The sequence below is a fragment of the Mobula hypostoma genome, chromosome 27, assembly GCF_963921235.1.
Source record: "Mobula hypostoma chromosome 27, sMobHyp1.1, whole genome shotgun sequence".
Taxonomy (NCBI): domain Eukaryota; kingdom Metazoa; phylum Chordata; class Chondrichthyes; order Myliobatiformes; family Myliobatidae; genus Mobula; species Mobula hypostoma.
Genome location: NC_086123.1, coordinates 20,597,804 through 20,614,846, shown reverse-complemented (window position 1 = coordinate 20,614,846; position 17,043 = coordinate 20,597,804). Strand labels below are relative to the sequence as shown.

The following is a 17,043-nucleotide window of genomic DNA, read 5'->3' as shown; positions in this document are numbered from 1 at the left end:
TCTGTGAAGATTTGTTTTTGTAAATTTATTTGATCTTGAACTCTCCATCTTAAACACTGAAAGAAAATAGATTTTGAAACTGCATATGAAAGCGAAGTAGTAGCACAGATTAGGTGTGAGAATAGAGAAGCTTAATGTACAAATCTTAAATATACAAAGTGCTATTGAAATGCATATTGTGTGTGAAATCAATGTCAATTGCAGACAGCCCTTTTTGTTTTAAGACATCAATTCAGCAATTCAATCAAGAAATAACTCATCTATTTATGAATGTTGCTGAGTTTCTGTTGGTAGTACTTCAAATGGCTCCAAATCTACACATAACAGACATTTCTGACCTATATTTAGGTCTGCATTTAGTTGGAAAAGTAACCAGAAACTTGGAATTCGCTGATGTTTGGCAGTGTACAGTCTTAAATATTCCCAGTCAACTTTTTTACAAACTCATGTTCTGGTACAAATATGTAAAAGTCACTTCTGTTTCAAGAGCTCTGAGGTTATGCTTTGGGAACTCAATTTTCTTTGCATTTCAATCTTTGATTCATGGAATATTTATTCAAACATGAAATGGAGAATCTGGTTATTTGCTTCATCTCCTGTTGTATCAACATTAAATTGGGCAGTAAGGACTAAAGAAATATTAGTTTAAATTTTTCCATAGATACATACATTCAAACTGCACGTAATAAAAATATAACATTTTGTCCAGTTTAAAAGAATACATTTATTACAAGAACTAAGTGTGAACTTGATAAAATGGTGATTGGCAGTGATACCAACCAGGACCAATGAAGAACAAATCTGTTAAATAATCTTAATTTTCCTACTTTTCTTCACTGATATCTAGCTGTTCCTAGTTCAATAACCATCCAGCTGAGAACTGAATTTAAGAGAAAAGAAGGAGTGAGAAGCACCACATTAGTGCATAATTTCTGCCACACAAACCTTCAGACTCATGAACTGTTAGCTACCAACTTTTGCAGGAAGTTTTGTGGGAAGCGAGAATTTCTCTAAGATGCTAGGTACTGTCAATCATTACAGTTGAGAATATCCTAGATGTTGATTGTGGTTTTAAAGTGTTTCAATATCAGTTGAATATTTTGCTAGGGACTGAGAAAATGACCCATTATTTTTAACTACTTTTAGAAAATTAATCCCGAGTCAGTTCAGTAACCTTCCTCTTCCCCCACCCTTCTACTTGTACTAATATACCTCTATGTATTAGCAGATAGCCCTTTTTTTCTGTTTTGTACTGGTAAGGAAGCAATAACTAAGGCATATTTGTACGCTGATTTTTTAAAAACTTGGGATGCAATGACAACTTGGATTAACTTCCGACTAATGTTAGTTTGTTTGTGTGTGTGTGTGTGTGTGTGCGCGCCCGCGCGCGCGTGTGTGTGTGTGTGCGTGTGTGTGTGCGCGCGCGAGAGAGAGAGAGTACGAGCGCATGTATGTTGATTTGTCAGCCATTTGGACAGGTTGCCACATACATTGAAGCAAATTACTTCATCGTATGTGGCAGATTTGAGGGGATTTTCTGCTTCTATCTAGCATGCATCACCAACTTCGGACTTTTTTTTATCTTTCAACATAACTGCATTTGCACTAAGTGATTACTTACATTTTCAAATGTCATTTGGACCTGATCTTAGTTGCTTTAACCATGGCTGAAGTTCCAAAATACAACCTGTAACTTTGAAACAATGCAACTCCTTTATTTCTGTTACACCATATCTTGTCTATTTCTGAAAAATCAAAATGCTCTAGCCTTTATAGGTATGATCCGTGATGACAGTACCAGAAACACACAGAACTTTACCACACTGAAGGGTGCCCTTGCATTCGTGTAACGTGTTGTGCAGCGATCCACTCATTTTTAATAGTTTGGTCTTACTATCTCAATAAAGTAGAATCTTGACAAAATCTAGTGTCTGTTAAGCCTTTGGAAACTGAGATCAAGACTCAACTCAGCACCAAAACCTCTGCCCTCCTGTGAGCTTTTGATTCTTGCATTAGCAAATACGGCACCATAAAATTCATTACTGCTGTAAAATGCTCCAAATTCAGTGGGAGAACCTGCATCGAGCCCTGAATTGCACTGTTGGCTTGATTGGATAAGCTAAGTTGCCCATCTAATACCAGACTCACAAAACAGGAGAAAGAATGTACAGGATGTTACTAAGAACCTCTTCCATACACAGAGAAGCCGGTGTAAACAGTGAAAGGAGGACACTATCTCAGGAAACTACCACCTATCTACTGGAGCGTCTGTTGTCTCAGCTGTTGTAAAATGAGTGGCTGTCATCGGCCATGAGCGTCATGTCTGAATCCAACTGGAATAGAAGTAAATTCTGTCAATCTCAGGGACCACCTTAATATCTTAACATTACAGGTGCAATCTAATTCTACAACCTCCAGACACATTTTCAAGGACACTTTACAACTCAAGTTAAGTATTTTTTAATTTGCCGTTTGTCATCTTTTGCACTTTGGTTGTTTGTCCGTCTTTGTTTATGTATAGTTTTTCCATGAAATCCTATTGTATTCTTTTTCCATGTAAACGCCTGCAAGAAAATGAATCTCAGGGTAGTATAAAGCAGCATATGTACTTTGATAATAAATTTACTTTGAACTTTGTACTTTCCTCTTTACTTGCCGATTAAATGTACATAAAAATTTGTGAGTTCTTTTAAATATAACATTACCTGATTTTTCATGACTTCTTGTTTCTTCACAATATAGACCATAAGACATAGGAGCAGAATTAGGCCATTTGGCCCATCAAGTCTGCTGCCATTTAATCATGGATGATTAATTATCCCTCTCAACTGCCTTCTCCCCATAACCTTTGACATTCTTACCAACCAAGAATCAATTAACCTCTGTTTTAAATATACCCAAAGACTTGGCCTACACAGTTGTCTGTGGCAATGAATTCCACAGATTCACCACCGTCGGACCATTCTTGCTTTTATATTCTCATTCTCTTGGCATGAAGGCTAAAATTGCATTTACCTTCCTTACCACTGACTGAACGTTAAAGTGTTAACCTTTAGGAAATCTTGCAGGAGGACTCTCAAGCCTCTTTGCACCTCTGATGTCTGAATTTTCTCCCTGTTTTGAAAATAGTCCACACCTTTATTCCTTCTACCAAAGTGCATGATGATACACTGCCTTCCTTTACATTCCACCTGCCACTTCTTTGCCCATTCTCTTAATCTGTCTGTCCTTTTGCAAACTCCCTTCTCCCTCAACACTAACTGCCCCTCCACCTATCTTCATAAACTCACTAAATCACAATTTCTCTGCCTGAAGTTTATTTGAGTAAGAATCATGTAGTAGTTTGCCTTAGGAGGAACAGTGATGCTGTAATGGGGTGGCTGTCCTAATTAGTATCCTTAACAATAATGATATTGTTAATTTTTTCTCAAATGGATTAATAGAACCTCATGTTAATTCTATGACAAAGATCCAGCAGTTGAGGATATGCAGTACATTAAAGTTCATTAACAGGTTGGTCAGAACTAGAGATCCTGAAATAAATAGTCCCTAATTCTGATTACAAAGCTTTTTAATTACACATCTGTAACTAATTGATAGGCAGAATAGGTATGTTTTGTTCTATAAAGAGTTGACATGGATTCCAAATGCCAATACTACTCACAAATGCTTCAATCCCCACCAACCAGATAGATTACAAGATCAATTGAACAACTAACAACGTGGTGCACGTGAGGGTGTTACATGCAAAAGCCTCAACTTGGTGATACTCTGCCTTTCAATCAGCCGGCAGTGTTGAAATTGAGATCCGGAACATCAGACAAAGAGTTGAGATATTCAAAACCTGTAATTCTTAATTGTCCACAGGTTCTATGCTGTAATTTTCATTAAGATGCAAAGACAAACATGAAATTAATGTAAGCTATGCAGACCTCTGACTGCTACCTCCCAGCGGGGGGAGAGAAATTGGTTTTCCGGGTTGCGAGATAGGTGACTCTTTCCCTGAGCTCTGAGCTGTAGATGACTTGTTGCTCTTATTTTGCCTCCAAGTTTCTTTTTGGGATTGCTTTCTGATATAATTAGAGTATTTCTGAGATTGATGTGAGGTGATATACCCTGAGATAAGAAAGCATAATCAAATTAATTGAGTACATGTTAAAAAAACCAGGTGCCAACCAGCATAGCTGGCTGGTGGTGTCGTGGCATCAGCACTGGACTTCAAGGTGAGTGGTCCCGGGTTCGAATCCAACCAGCTCCTTGCATGCTTCAGAGTTCAATCCCAACATCCTCTGTATGTCCTCCCTGTGGAATGAGTGGATTTTCTCCGGGTGCTCTGGCTTCCTCCTACAGTCCAAAGACCTACTAGTGAGGAGGTTAATTGGCCTTCGGTTAGAGTTAAAAGGCCGGTCACCAGCCTATTCTGCACTGTATCTCAATAAATAAAACTAAAATCAAATGGAATTAAAATGCATTCATTGTATCTCCGCTCCTAAGCCATGATCCTTCACAATAAACACTTTAAAAACTCTCCCAAAATTTTTTACGATTAACTAAGACTGCATGCAATTTCAAGATTAGGATCAAGCACAGTAAAGCAATCAGCTTAAATGGTCAACAAATCAAAGAAAATTAATTTACCCATCTGTGCAACTAATAGATTTGAACACAAGTTCGTGAACCTTGGTCTCTGCCTCTTACCAACTGGAACCTTTCTTGCTTCTCATGTTTCCGCTTTCTGCCTTTCCAGTTGCACAAACATCAAGCTCAGTGTATACTTAGACAACAGGGTACAAAAAAACCCCTCAAATTAGTTGATTTGAATTTTGATATAAAACACAGGAAATGCTTCTTAATTGTCACATGTTCATTACTTACCAAGCTTTGTGCGGCATTGCAGCATATTTAAGTATTGCCTCTCCATCAGCCTACGCATATGATCTGTGTTATAGATGTTAGCAATACTAAATAGATATCGCTTCTGCCCTGTTTTCAAGCTCGGGTGCTGGAATATAAACAACAATATGCTAAAGGGACTCATTCCTTTTCAGAACTATCAGTCCATTCTTATTAGCCTGAACACAAATTAAACCAGTTGCAGCAAACCCCAAGTTAATCAAATTTTAATTAATACACATTAAAATTCTGTAACATTGAACAAGTATAGGTTCCATTATCCACTAATAAAAATAAAGGCAGAAATCTTCCTTATTGACCATTATTTCCCTCTGAATGTGATTGCATAAAATGAAAAACCTTTGTCTCTCTCAGGAATGTCCAAAAGTGTTTCGCATCTACTGAGCCCCCATTCGAACTAGAGCATAGAACAGCAGGGGTAGTATTGAAGTAGTCGGATATATTTTATCATCTCACATGAAGGAATGCAACTTCAACAATGCCTGTGTTTGCAAAGACCATCCAACTCTTGATACTTACTGGTTTCAGTATCACTCTGAAGAAAGAATCAAGTTGTAGTAGAGGACAATATTAGACAATATTATAACAGTATTATAACAGATGATATTACCCTTCTTTCTTTTGACCAATGGTGCTGGCTTATCATCGAGGAGAACCAAATTACAAATTAAACATCGATCATGCGAATGAAAATCAAAAGTGGAAGAATGCTTTGGTTATTTAAAAATGCTTAAATTGATCACCGCATCACTTCAAATACAGTACACTAGCAATGGATATCTGTTATTGTTAATCAATTTGGAGGTGGCGTTATAACCACAGTCGGCTAAAGCCAAAACCAGAAGGACATAATCATTCATTTCACAAAGAGCAAGGCTATAGGATATTCACTATTTCCACAGGTTTTCAACCCCAGATATTGCACTTGGCATCAAAAATCATCAATTAAACAATTATTTTAGTCATGTGACCTTCCACCTAGCAAGTCCTGAAAGGAACATCTGGTCCTTCACTAAGTTTTACAATTGCACACTTCTCAGCAAATCATCAAACGTATTCTGAAGCAATAACTTAATAAGCATAATGGAATTATGTTTGATTAATTCTGTTACTATTTTGTAGCTTTTTCTGAAACGGAGCAAATTACAATCATGAGCTTAAATATTTGAATGGGGGGGGGGCGGCATGGTAGCGTATCAATTAGCACGATGTTTTACAGTACCAGCGACCCGGGTTCAATTCCCACCACCCTTTGAAAGGAGCTCGTACACTCTTCCCGTGACCCTGTGGGTTTTTTCCAGGTGCTCCAGCCTCCTCCCACAATCCAAAGACATACCAATTGATAAGTTAATTGGTCATTGCAAATTGTCCCATGATAAGGCTCGGATTAAACTGAAGGTTACTGGGCAGTGCTTGCTCTGTGCTGTACTGCAATAGATAAATATTAATCACTAATACTTTTACATCCACAATGCATCTCAAGAAACTTGGTAACCAATAAATAACTCCTGAGCATCAGCAGTTAACATTTTGACTGCAATGTAATTTGTAGATCACAAAAATAAAAAAAAGTGAGATTAAGGACAATTTAATTTATTTTATGGTGTTGTTTGAAGATTTATTCCTGGATAGTTTTCTACCCTACGGACAGTGCCAGAAGAGTTTGTATGTCCAGCTGAGCAAATACACCTGATATCTGAAAGATGGCACCCCCACTCGATGCAACACTCCCTTGGCACCTACTGAGGAGTCAGGCCAGACTCTGTGTTCGGTTTCTATACTGGCTTTAAATTCACAGTCACTAATTCAGGAAGTATTCCCACCCAAACAAAGCTGACATAAGCATAAATTTGTACAAATAGTGACTTCACCAGAGCCATTATTCATTTCTCAAAGGACCTTGTATAGAATTCATTTTAAGAAATGTCAGTCTGCATGTACTTTTGTAGATAAATTTACCCAACCTTTATTATGCCATGGAGCCTTACCATTAACAAAATAGTCTGTGGACCCCAGGTTGTGAACTCCTGTACCAGGTGTATTAACCAAATCTTGCAACACATTTTTACAAAATGTATTGAACATAAGCATAGAAAAGATTGTCCAAAATATAATTGAATACATTAAGTTTCTTTACACAGTGCATGAAGTCTATTTGTTTTGTTTACCACTACTATTGAGATAGGCACAGCATTGAATGGATCACTATGTTAGAGGAGTTATTCATTGCTAAGCTCATTAAAATGGATGACACCATTCAGCAAGCCTAGAAAAAGTTCAGAATATGAAGTGAGCTGGAAATTTAATTGTATTACACATTTTTCAGATTGTGCAACTAACAGCCTATTTTATTTTCTATGTCATTCCATCAAAAATACTTACCATAAAGTAATGGTTTTAAAAGGGGTGGCTGCAGAGTTGGTGAACCTATTTTGCTCTTAAAACAATTCCTTTAATTTCATTCCTTTAACAGCTTCTGCTCTTGTAAAAAATCCTTTAATTACAAAGGAGCCCTTATGGGTTGGAATATGACAAGTGTACCCTTGATGTTTAAGAAATTCTTGTAAAGTTTGTTCAACTTAAGTTTTTCTTGTGAATGTTGCTTACGTGATGCTCCGTGCCCGTGATGCTGTTGTAAGCAAGTTTTTCATTGCACTTTTACAGATATATACTTGTGCACGTGACAATAAACTCTGATGAAGGAGAGGGAGAACATCAGCACTTGCAAGTCTACGCCGTTTTTGTTTGACAATTAACTGAGATGTATATCTGATTTTTGAAGAGAAAAAACACATTTGATACACTACCCAACAAGCAGTTATTGTACAAGATTTACAACTTATTGGAGTAGGAATTAACAAGTGGAAAACAGAAGGTTGGTATAGATGATAGAACCTAGGGCAGTAGAGCACAGCACACTGTCCATATCCCTCCATCTTCCTCATATTCATGTGCCTATCTGAACATCTCCTAAAAGCCTCTAATGTATTTACCTTGACCACATAGCAGGCAAACCAAGTTCATCCAGCCTCTCATGATAGCACATGCCCTCTAAACCAGGCAGCATCCTGGTAAACCTCTTCTGCACCCTCTCCAAAGCCTCAACATCCTTCCCATCGTGGGGCAATCAGAACTGTATGCAATACTCCAGATGAAAGTCAGTTTTGTGCATCTTATATCGCAAAGGTAACTACACTTTAAAAACTTCTTCAATGATTCTAAAGCCTGAACTTGTAGGAGCCGCCATGCAAGTGTGCATCTTTTTTTTCAATAAGTGTCAACCCAAGGAACTTTTGGAGTAAGAGCAACACACATAAAATGCTCCAGCATTTGTGTGTGTTGCTCAGATTTCCAGCATCTGTAGATTTTCTCTTGTTTTGGAGTAAAGACTGGTATGTCAACAGCACCCATAGTAAGGACTAGACCTTTATCCTGACCCCAAAGTGCAGCACTCATCATGTTAACAAAGTTAGATCCTTCATTAATTTAAAAAAACAGAAAATGTGAGAAATATCTTGACCTGAAATGTTAGATGTTTTTCCTTCCAAAGATGCCTGACCCTCACCTATTTTTATGAATATCCTTCCTGACACATTTCAGCTTGGTATGGCAACTGTTCTGCCCAAGGCTGCAAGTAATTGCAGAAGGCTGTGGATACAGCCCATTCATCACGAAAACCTGGCTCTCTTCCATTGACTGACTACACTTCCTGTCGCCTCAGCAAAGCCGCTAGCGTAATCAAAGACACTTCCCACCCTGGCTAATCTCTCTCTTCTCCACACTTCCATTGGGCAAAAGATAACAAAAGTTTGAAAACATGAACCAACAGGCTCAAGGTCAGCCTGCAATAAAGGAGAATTCTTGATTTCACAATCTTCTTGTCTTATCCCTACACTGTCTACCTACACTGCACTTTCTGTGTTATCAGAAACATTATATTTAAAATTTTATTGCTTTGTTTTTTGTACTACTACAATGTGGTTATGTTTGGTATGATATGTATGGATGACACACAAAACAAAAATTTTCGCTGTATCTTAGGTCATGTGACAATAATAAACCAGTTACCTACCGAGCATTTTCTGTTCCTATTTTAGATTTCCTGCATCTGCAGATCTTTTTTATTGCAATTTCATTAACACAACTTTCATTTATTTGCCTTCAATTTCTAAGCAATTGATTGGGAAATATCTGTATACATACACACACACCCTCGCTCTCATATGTTTGCAAAATGCCCCAAATCCTCAAGTACATTTCCAAGTTATTGGGATTAAGAAGTTGTTGCATATATTGGCTTTAGAAGCATACTGTTATATTGAATAGACACCTGCAGAAAAGGGGCTTTCTCCATTGATCTGGGAATGTGTATCGTTTTCAGCTGTGGACTGAGTGACAATTGCTGCAACATGCCATGATTCTCCTTAGCTTTCCATTCCTTTGTTTCAGATGCTTTTACCGTCGGTAGACACACCAGCCCTAAAGGGCAGAAGCAGAAAAAGGAGAACAATCTCTCAGTGCACTTGCCAGATATGAACTTATATTTATCCAGAGAGCCCACACTGCCCGATTTATCAGAACTTTCTTTACAAACGCCTGAAAACTTTGGAACTCTCTCTCGTGCTTTGTTCTCCCTCTCGTGCTTTGTTCTCCAATCATGGGCAGCAGCCACACAATAATTCGGTTTGTCACCTAAAACACCCGAAAACGTCTATAAATGTACCATGGGAGAGCATTCTGACAGGCTGCATCACTGTCTGGTACGTGATGGTGGGGGGAAGGGGGGTGGTGCTAGTCCATATGACCAAAAGAAGGTACAAAATTGTAAAATTAGTCAGCTTCATCTTGGATACTAGCCTCCATAGTATGCAAGACATCTTCAGTGAGCGGTGCCTCAGAAAGGCAGCGTCTATTATTAAGGACCCCCATCACCCAGGGCATGCCCCCTTCTCATTGTTACCATCAGGAAGGAGGTACAGAAGCCTGAAGGCACACCCTCAGTGATTCAGGAACAGCTTCTTCCCTTCTGCCATCAGATTCCTAAATAGACATTGAACCCATGAACACGACCTCACTTTTTTCCTTTTTTTAATATATATTATTTCTGGTTTTGAACTACTTTTAATCTATTCACTATACATATATATGTGTGTGTGTGTGTGTGTGTGTGTGTGTTGTGTGAATACATGCTTGTTTATTAAATCTAACAAACGAGTCAACTCTTACAAAGGTAACCAAGTCACCTTCATAAATGATTAAATTACCTTGATGCATCCAGGAAAGCAGAAGTGCTTACCTTATATACACTGCATAATTGATTTACTTGGTTATTTGTTTTCTTTCTATATTATCATGTACTGCATTGTACTGCCGCTGCTCAGTTAACAAATTTCACAGCACATGCTGGTGACAATAAACTTGATTGTGATTCTTGTTTTTCTGCATCGGAGTCTCCTGCCTGATGGTAGTAAGTCAGAGTGGTTGCTGGATGGATGGGCGGGATCCTTGATAAGCTAAAGGCCCTGCACACGCAGTGCCCCTGATAAATGTCCACTGTCCGAGTAGAATAGCCAGCAGCGGGTCACTACAGCGAAAATGAGTTTAGACCAGCAACTAATTGGCATTTGGGATTGATTAGCAAGAGGAAATTAAAGGCAGGCAGGGCTAAGAACAGCGGTCATCATCAGAATGGATAGAGCTAAGGAACTGCAAGGGTAAAAAGACCTTGATGGGAATTGTATAGAGAACACAAAACAGTAGTAAGGACATGGTCTACAAGTTACAACAGGGGATAGAAAATGCATGCCAAAAAGGTTATGTCACAATAGTTGTCTGGGACTTCAATATGCAGGAAGATTGGGAAAATCAGATTGGTGCTGGATTCCAGGATGGGGAATTTCTAGAGTGGCTATGAGATGGCTTTTTAGAACAACTAATAGTTGAGCCCACTAGGGGATCAGCTATTCTTGATTGGGTGTTGTGCAATGAACCAGAATTGATTAGCGAGCTTAAGGTAAAAGAACCCTTAGGAACAAGTGATCATAACAAAATCGAATTCACCCTGAAATTTGAGAAGAATGTAAAGTCAGATATATCAGTGTTACAATGGAGAAAAGGGAATTACAGAGGCATGAGAGAGGAGTTGGCAGAATTGATTGGAAAAGAACACTGGCAGGGATGACGGCAGAGCAACAATGGCTGGAATTAGTTCTGCTCTGGAGTCAGTGTAAAAGAGAGGCAAGAGTGGATATCAGACTGCTGGAAAATGATGCTAGAGATGTAGTAATGGGGGACAAGGAAATGGCAGACGAACTATGTAAATATTATGCATCAGTCTTCACTGTGGAAGACACTAGCATTGAAAGCCATCAAATGGAAAAAGGCCTTGATAGAATGGATGTGGAGAGGATGTTTTCTATGGTGGGAAAGTCTAAGAACAGAGGACACAGCCTCAGAATAGAGGGGTGTCCTTTTAGAACAGAGATGAGGAGGAATTGCTTCAGCCAGGGAGTGGTAAATCAGTGGAATTCTTTGCCACAGGCAGCTAGGAGGCCAAGTCTTTATGTATATTTAAGGCAGAGGTTGATAGATTCTTGATTGGTCAGGGCATGAAGGGATACTGGGAGAAGGCATGAGATTGGGGCTGAGAGGAAAATTGGTTTGGGCACGATGAAGTGGTGGAGTAGACTTAATGGGCCAAATGGCCTAATTCTGGTCCTATATCTTATGGTCTTATGTCCCCAGCAGATGGTGGGGAGACCCCTATAATCAACATCCATATATCCCACTCTTGACATCAACACAGAACCACTAAAGCAGCTAAGGCATAATAAATAAAACAGCACATCAGTTTTCAGCTACAAAGCCAAGAGAATACATACTTATTTATCAAATCTAACAAATGAGTCAACTCTTACAAAGGTAACCAAGTCACCTTCATAAATGATTAAATTACCTTGACGCATCCAGGAAAGCAGAAGTGCCTACCTACCAGCTGAATCATGAAGTTTTGGAGTTTGAAATCCTGGTGCCCTAAAATGAACAACATTTTGAGATAATATTACATCTAGTGCATGAGTATTCCAGTGAAAGAAAATGGAATGGGAAATGCAAAATGAAATCCTACATTTGTACCAATCTGACATTTGTTAATAATATATGACTTAGCATAATAAAATCAGTATTATGGAAGTTATCTTATTCTTTTACTAATTCTAAATTTCTCCTCATCCATTTTTCTTAGATTCTCACTAAATTGTCTTTGCGGATTTTGTCATTGCTGTATTTTGTTTTAAACTGAGATACAGTGTGGAATAGTCCTGGCCCTTTGAGTAGCGCTGCCTTGAAATCCCCTGATTTAATCCTAACCTCATCATGGGACAATTCATAGTGATCAATTAACCTAACACCGGTACGTCTTTCGACTGTGGGAGGAAACCAGGGCACCTGGAGGAAACTCACGTGGTCATGGGGAGAACGTTCACACTCCTTACAGGCAGGGACGGGAATTGCATTGGTTATTGATTTGCGGGTTCTCATTCAGACTAATGAAGGTCAGATATAGAACTCAGCAAGAGTTTGGTGTTTCCAACATGCAGAATGTGTAGCAGTTAGATTGTCAGTTCAAACTACAGTACTGAACGCTCTGACAGGAGGCTACAAGTTTGCACTGGAACTGTTGGGGGAGTGAACCAAATGGCATTCCTATCGGAGCAAACTGCAGAAAACAATTAATCTGATGTAACATTTTCATTAAAATCTTGCATTTGCATAGCACTTTCAAACATTTTCCAAGACCCTTTTTTGGTCAACTCTAATTGCAGTAAAGGTGAGAACTGATTTGTGCACAATGAGCTCCCACAAGCAACAATATATTATGACAAAATTATCTGCATCTGGATAATCTAGGCCCTCAGGGCAGCACGGTTGTGTAGTGGTTAGCACAACGCTTTGCAATACAGTACTATTTCTACTTATGAATGAATGCTCAGATTTCTAATACTGGAGCGGACAACCACAGCTGTCTTTCTTCAAAGGACTTAAACAGAAAATATTGGAAAGCTATATCTTACAGGGAATAAGTGGAATTCTAAATCTGATCCTGGAGAAAGGCAGCTTGGAACTCAAACACCAATTACTTTCAACCATCTAGAAATACTTGCATTATAAGACCTTATGATAGAGGAACAGAATTAGGCCATTTGGCCCGTCGAGTGTTCCATTTCATTGCGGCTGATCTATTTTCGCTCTCAGCCCCAGTACCCTGCCTTCTCCCCGTAACCCTTTCATGCCCTGGCCAATCAAGAACCTATCAGCCTCTGCCTTAAATACACCCAAAGACTTGACCTCCACGGCAACCTGTGAACAATGAATTCCATGGATTCACCAATCTCTGGTTAAAAAATTCCCCTTCATCTCCGTTCTATAATGTTAATGCTTGCGGGTGAAACAAAAGTGACTCCAGAATTTTGTGTTTGTTTTGTTTTTTTTTTGGTTTTGCATGGATAGATTTACGACTTTGGATTTTCGTCACAGATTTTAAGTTCTTGGCACTGATACCAGACACCTGAAATTCGAGAAACCGTGACGGTGACTGCACCGCAGCGGCGAAAGTGAACTTCGTTATCCGCCTCCTGGATGTTAACGTCCTCCGTCGCCAACGGGAATGCTAGAGTGCAGTCATCACTGGATAAACACTGCCCTCTTCACTTGTGGGAAACCGTAACAAAACTAGCCAAATACTTCGTGATCCCAGCACACAGGCACGGGACACGAAAGGGGTGCGAAGTGGCCTGGGAGAAAGCGCTCTGCGCGGTAAAAAACTGAAGCAGGGAGGTGCTAAGTGTAAAAATAACAGTTGCCCAGCAAAACATTCTACTGAGAAGCTGAGAATCAGCACGATTCCTCTCGAATACAAAAATAATTTTTTTAAAAATCAAATAAGTCGAATCTTGCGAAAAGGAAAGCAAGTAAAGCGCCGGTTGTGTTTCAAAAGCGGAATCCACAGATGTATTCCGAGGATAAGCAACAGCCTCCGTTTGATTCCCTGTACATCTCGTTAAAGGCACAGCCCGGAGGAGAATAAAAATGAGCAAGAAATTATAGATGTATTCCTTACCTTCTTGCTCCGCTAGTCTTGGGTGGCTCCTGTAGATCCTGCCAAACCGACCCTCGTTCCTGAAAGGTAACCTGTTTCCTGGGGTACATGGCTCTCCCAGCCCAGCCGGGCACCTGATGCACGAAGCGTCAGGCAAGTGGCCGAGTCTCTAGTGACAGTCCCTGTCTCTGCTGAGAGGGGATTCAATGTGGGCATGCGCACAAGCATGTCCCCATGAACATTTTGAAACAATGTTTCCAAGCCGAATGTAAACAACGTAAGGTTTAGACCCTGACGGAACCCTTGAAATCATTTTGAGGTTTCAGGGAAACCCTGCGTAAAAGTTATTACATCTACAGCTAACGGTACGTTAGCGTGATCAGTAAGTTGTAGATATAATCGAAAAAATAATTGTCAATGCTCTTTTGAGTAGATATCGAATTTTTACTTACCTCTCTTGAAATTAATCTCTTTCTTTCCCCGCCATAAATCTTAAAAACTCATAAGGGAAACATAATAAATTTCTCAGTTCTGGGTGGAACTTGAGATAAGTACACATGGATTTCACCTTCAACTGAAATGAGATGATTTCTGTCCTTGAAGATGCTTGTTAAACGAGAAAAAGCTTGGTCACATACGTCAGAAGTTGAAAACTGCAGCAAAATGTTCATTGCTTTCTTATGAATGGCAGGATACCCTTTTTTCATAGAAATCCAGAACTTGTCCAGGTGCACGTCAGTAAATCTCATCTTGAGTGCAAGATCAGAGTGCAGCTCACAAAGTTCTTGATCTTCTCTCAAAGTCAAGTTCTCAGGCTGAGCAGAAGATTCAGAGAAAGGGTCACTCACCCACTCATGCACTTGTGTTGAAAGGGAGGGAAAATACTGTGACTTTATTCTCACCACAGCATAGTGCCAGAGCAACTCAGCAGGCCAGGCAGCATCTTTGGAAAAGAGGAAACAGTCAACATATCAGGCTGAGAGCCTTCATCAGGACTGGAAAGGGAGGAGAGAAGTCAGAGTAAGAAGGTGGGATGAGGGGAGGAAGAAGTACAAGGTGGTAGGTGATGGGTGAAACCGGGAGAGGGGGAGGAGTGAAGTAAAGAGCTGAGAAGTTGATCAGTGAAAGAAATAAAGGGCTGGAGAAAGGAGAATCTGATAGGAGAGGACAGAAGGCTGTGGGAGAAAAAAAACGGGGAGGAGCACCAGAGGGAGGTGATAGGCAGGTAAAGAGATAAGGTGAGAGAGGGAAACAGGAATGAAGAATGGTGAAGGGGGTGACAATTACTGGAGGTTTGAGAAATCGATGTTCATGCCGTCAGGTTGGAGGTTACCCACATGGAATATATGGTAACACATACGAAATGCAGGAGGAACTCAGCAGGCCAGGCAGCATCCATGGACTTTTTATCATAGATGCTGCCTGGCCTGCTGAGCTCCTCTGGCATTTTGTGTGTGTTGCTTGAATTTCCAGCATCTGCAGACTTTCTCTTGTTTGGAATATAAGGTGTTGCTCCTCCAACCTGAGTGTGGCCTCGTTGTGGCAGCAGAGGAGGCCATGGACCAGAATGGGAATGGGAATTAGAATGGCAATAGGTGGCCACCGAGAGATCCCACTTTTTGTGGCGGACGGAATGAAGGTACTCGTCGAAATGGTCTACCAAGAGGGACCTCCTGTTTGAGCACCGAGCTAGCAACTCGGCCTGGTAAAACAGACAAATGCTAAGGAGACAGCCAAGTTGCCGCCTGATACTCCAAATGAGGTGTGGGAGGAACAATCGATGGTTTAATGATTTGTGGTTTGGTGTTCTATATTCTTCGTTTTTCGCTTTTTTTTGCTGTTTGTGTAGTTTATTATATTTTTGCACGTTTGGGGGTTTGATGTTTTCCTTTGAAGGAGTTCCAATGTCTTCTTTCCTTGTTCCGTGTCTGTCTGTGGGGAAGATGAATCTCAGGGTTGTATACTGCATACTTTGATAATAAATGTCTTTGAATCTCTGAACGTGTTCGCCCATTATCAACATCGATGAGGACCTCAACACCATTATGATGGTGTCGAGACTAGCGCGTGATTTGGATTTAAGTGAGGGAGAGTTGCGCAGCGTCAGCCTCACTCTCTCTTCCCAATTCCCATCTGGATCCAGTGGCAAGACAAGAGTTGAGGTGGCTGGAGATGGGACTAGGCGCAGTGGATGACCAGGACATCTTCTGTGTCTTGTCCTGCTCTGAAGGATAATTTATAACTATCCTGTTTGTCCACACTGTTGGTGTGGTATTTGATTGATTCTATTATAGTTATCAGATTTAGTGAATATTCCCACAAGAAAATGAATCTCAGGGTTGTCTATGGTGACATATACATATTGATAATACATTTACTTTCAGCTATGAGGCATTGTGAGGAATGTGGAGGGTATATTACAGAAAGCTACTTCTGCAGTTGACGGCGAGTCCAGGCATTGGCAACTTTACAGCTTTTTTATGTACAATGCAAAATATGTCTCCTCAATACAAATTTAAAAATGCTGGAAAGACTTAGAAAGTCAAGCAGCATCTGAGGTAAAAGCTAAATTTTCATGAGGAAATGGTCCTGTTTAAATGGAATGAATGAAGAGAACGCCTATGCTAGGGTGGGGAACAAATTAGTGGTTGACACATTTTTGGTGTTTACTAGGAAAGCGTTGTGGAGCTAAGGCCAACTGATTGACCTAGGGGAAATGCAAGTACACTGCGGACAAATGACTGACCAGGTCGTGTGAGCCGGCCTTCCGTCGCCGGCTACATTGGAGAATGGAGGTTGTCCTTCCATTGGCAGCTGGACTCCTGGGACATTGGATCATATATTGCGTCAATTTTGTTTGGAAAACTCAGTTCATACGTTAAGGGAAGTTCACTGACCTCAAAAATTAATTCTGACTTGCGTATCTATAGAGGCTCCGGAGCATTTCCAACAGCTTATGCGTTTATGTAACATAAGAACTAGACGCGGAATGCAGTGGCAAATTGTTCTGATTTGTTAAAGCTGCGGGTGTT

At 40.0% G+C, this 17,043-nt stretch overlaps 1 protein-coding gene across 4 annotated transcripts; it reads right to left on the bottom strand.

The window, feature by feature from the left end:
* Positions 1–1,685: 1,685 nt before the first annotated feature.
* On the bottom strand, positions 1,686–16,992 carry LOC134338467 (protein FAM216A). Of its 4 annotated transcripts, none has more exons than XM_063034294.1 (7): positions 16,909–16,992; positions 14,033–14,202; positions 11,870–11,946; positions 9,245–9,393; positions 4,876–5,002; positions 3,933–4,116; positions 1,686–2,564 (listed from the first exon to the last, which is right to left on the bottom strand). In XM_063034294.1, exons 3-7 carry the CDS (start codon positions 11,877–11,879, stop codon positions 2,537–2,539), a joined length of 498 nt encoding a protein of 165 aa, XP_062890364.1. In that variant the 5' UTR covers positions 11,880–11,946; positions 14,033–14,202; positions 16,909–16,992; the 3' UTR covers positions 1,686–2,536. The 4 variants fall into 4 exon arrangements, with proteins under 4 accessions (XP_062890364.1, XP_062890363.1, XP_062890362.1 ...); XM_063034293.1 differs by having other exon boundaries at positions 11,902–11,946; XM_063034292.1 differs by having other exon boundaries at positions 11,906–11,946.
* Between the last annotated feature and the right edge of the window lie 51 nt (positions 16,993–17,043).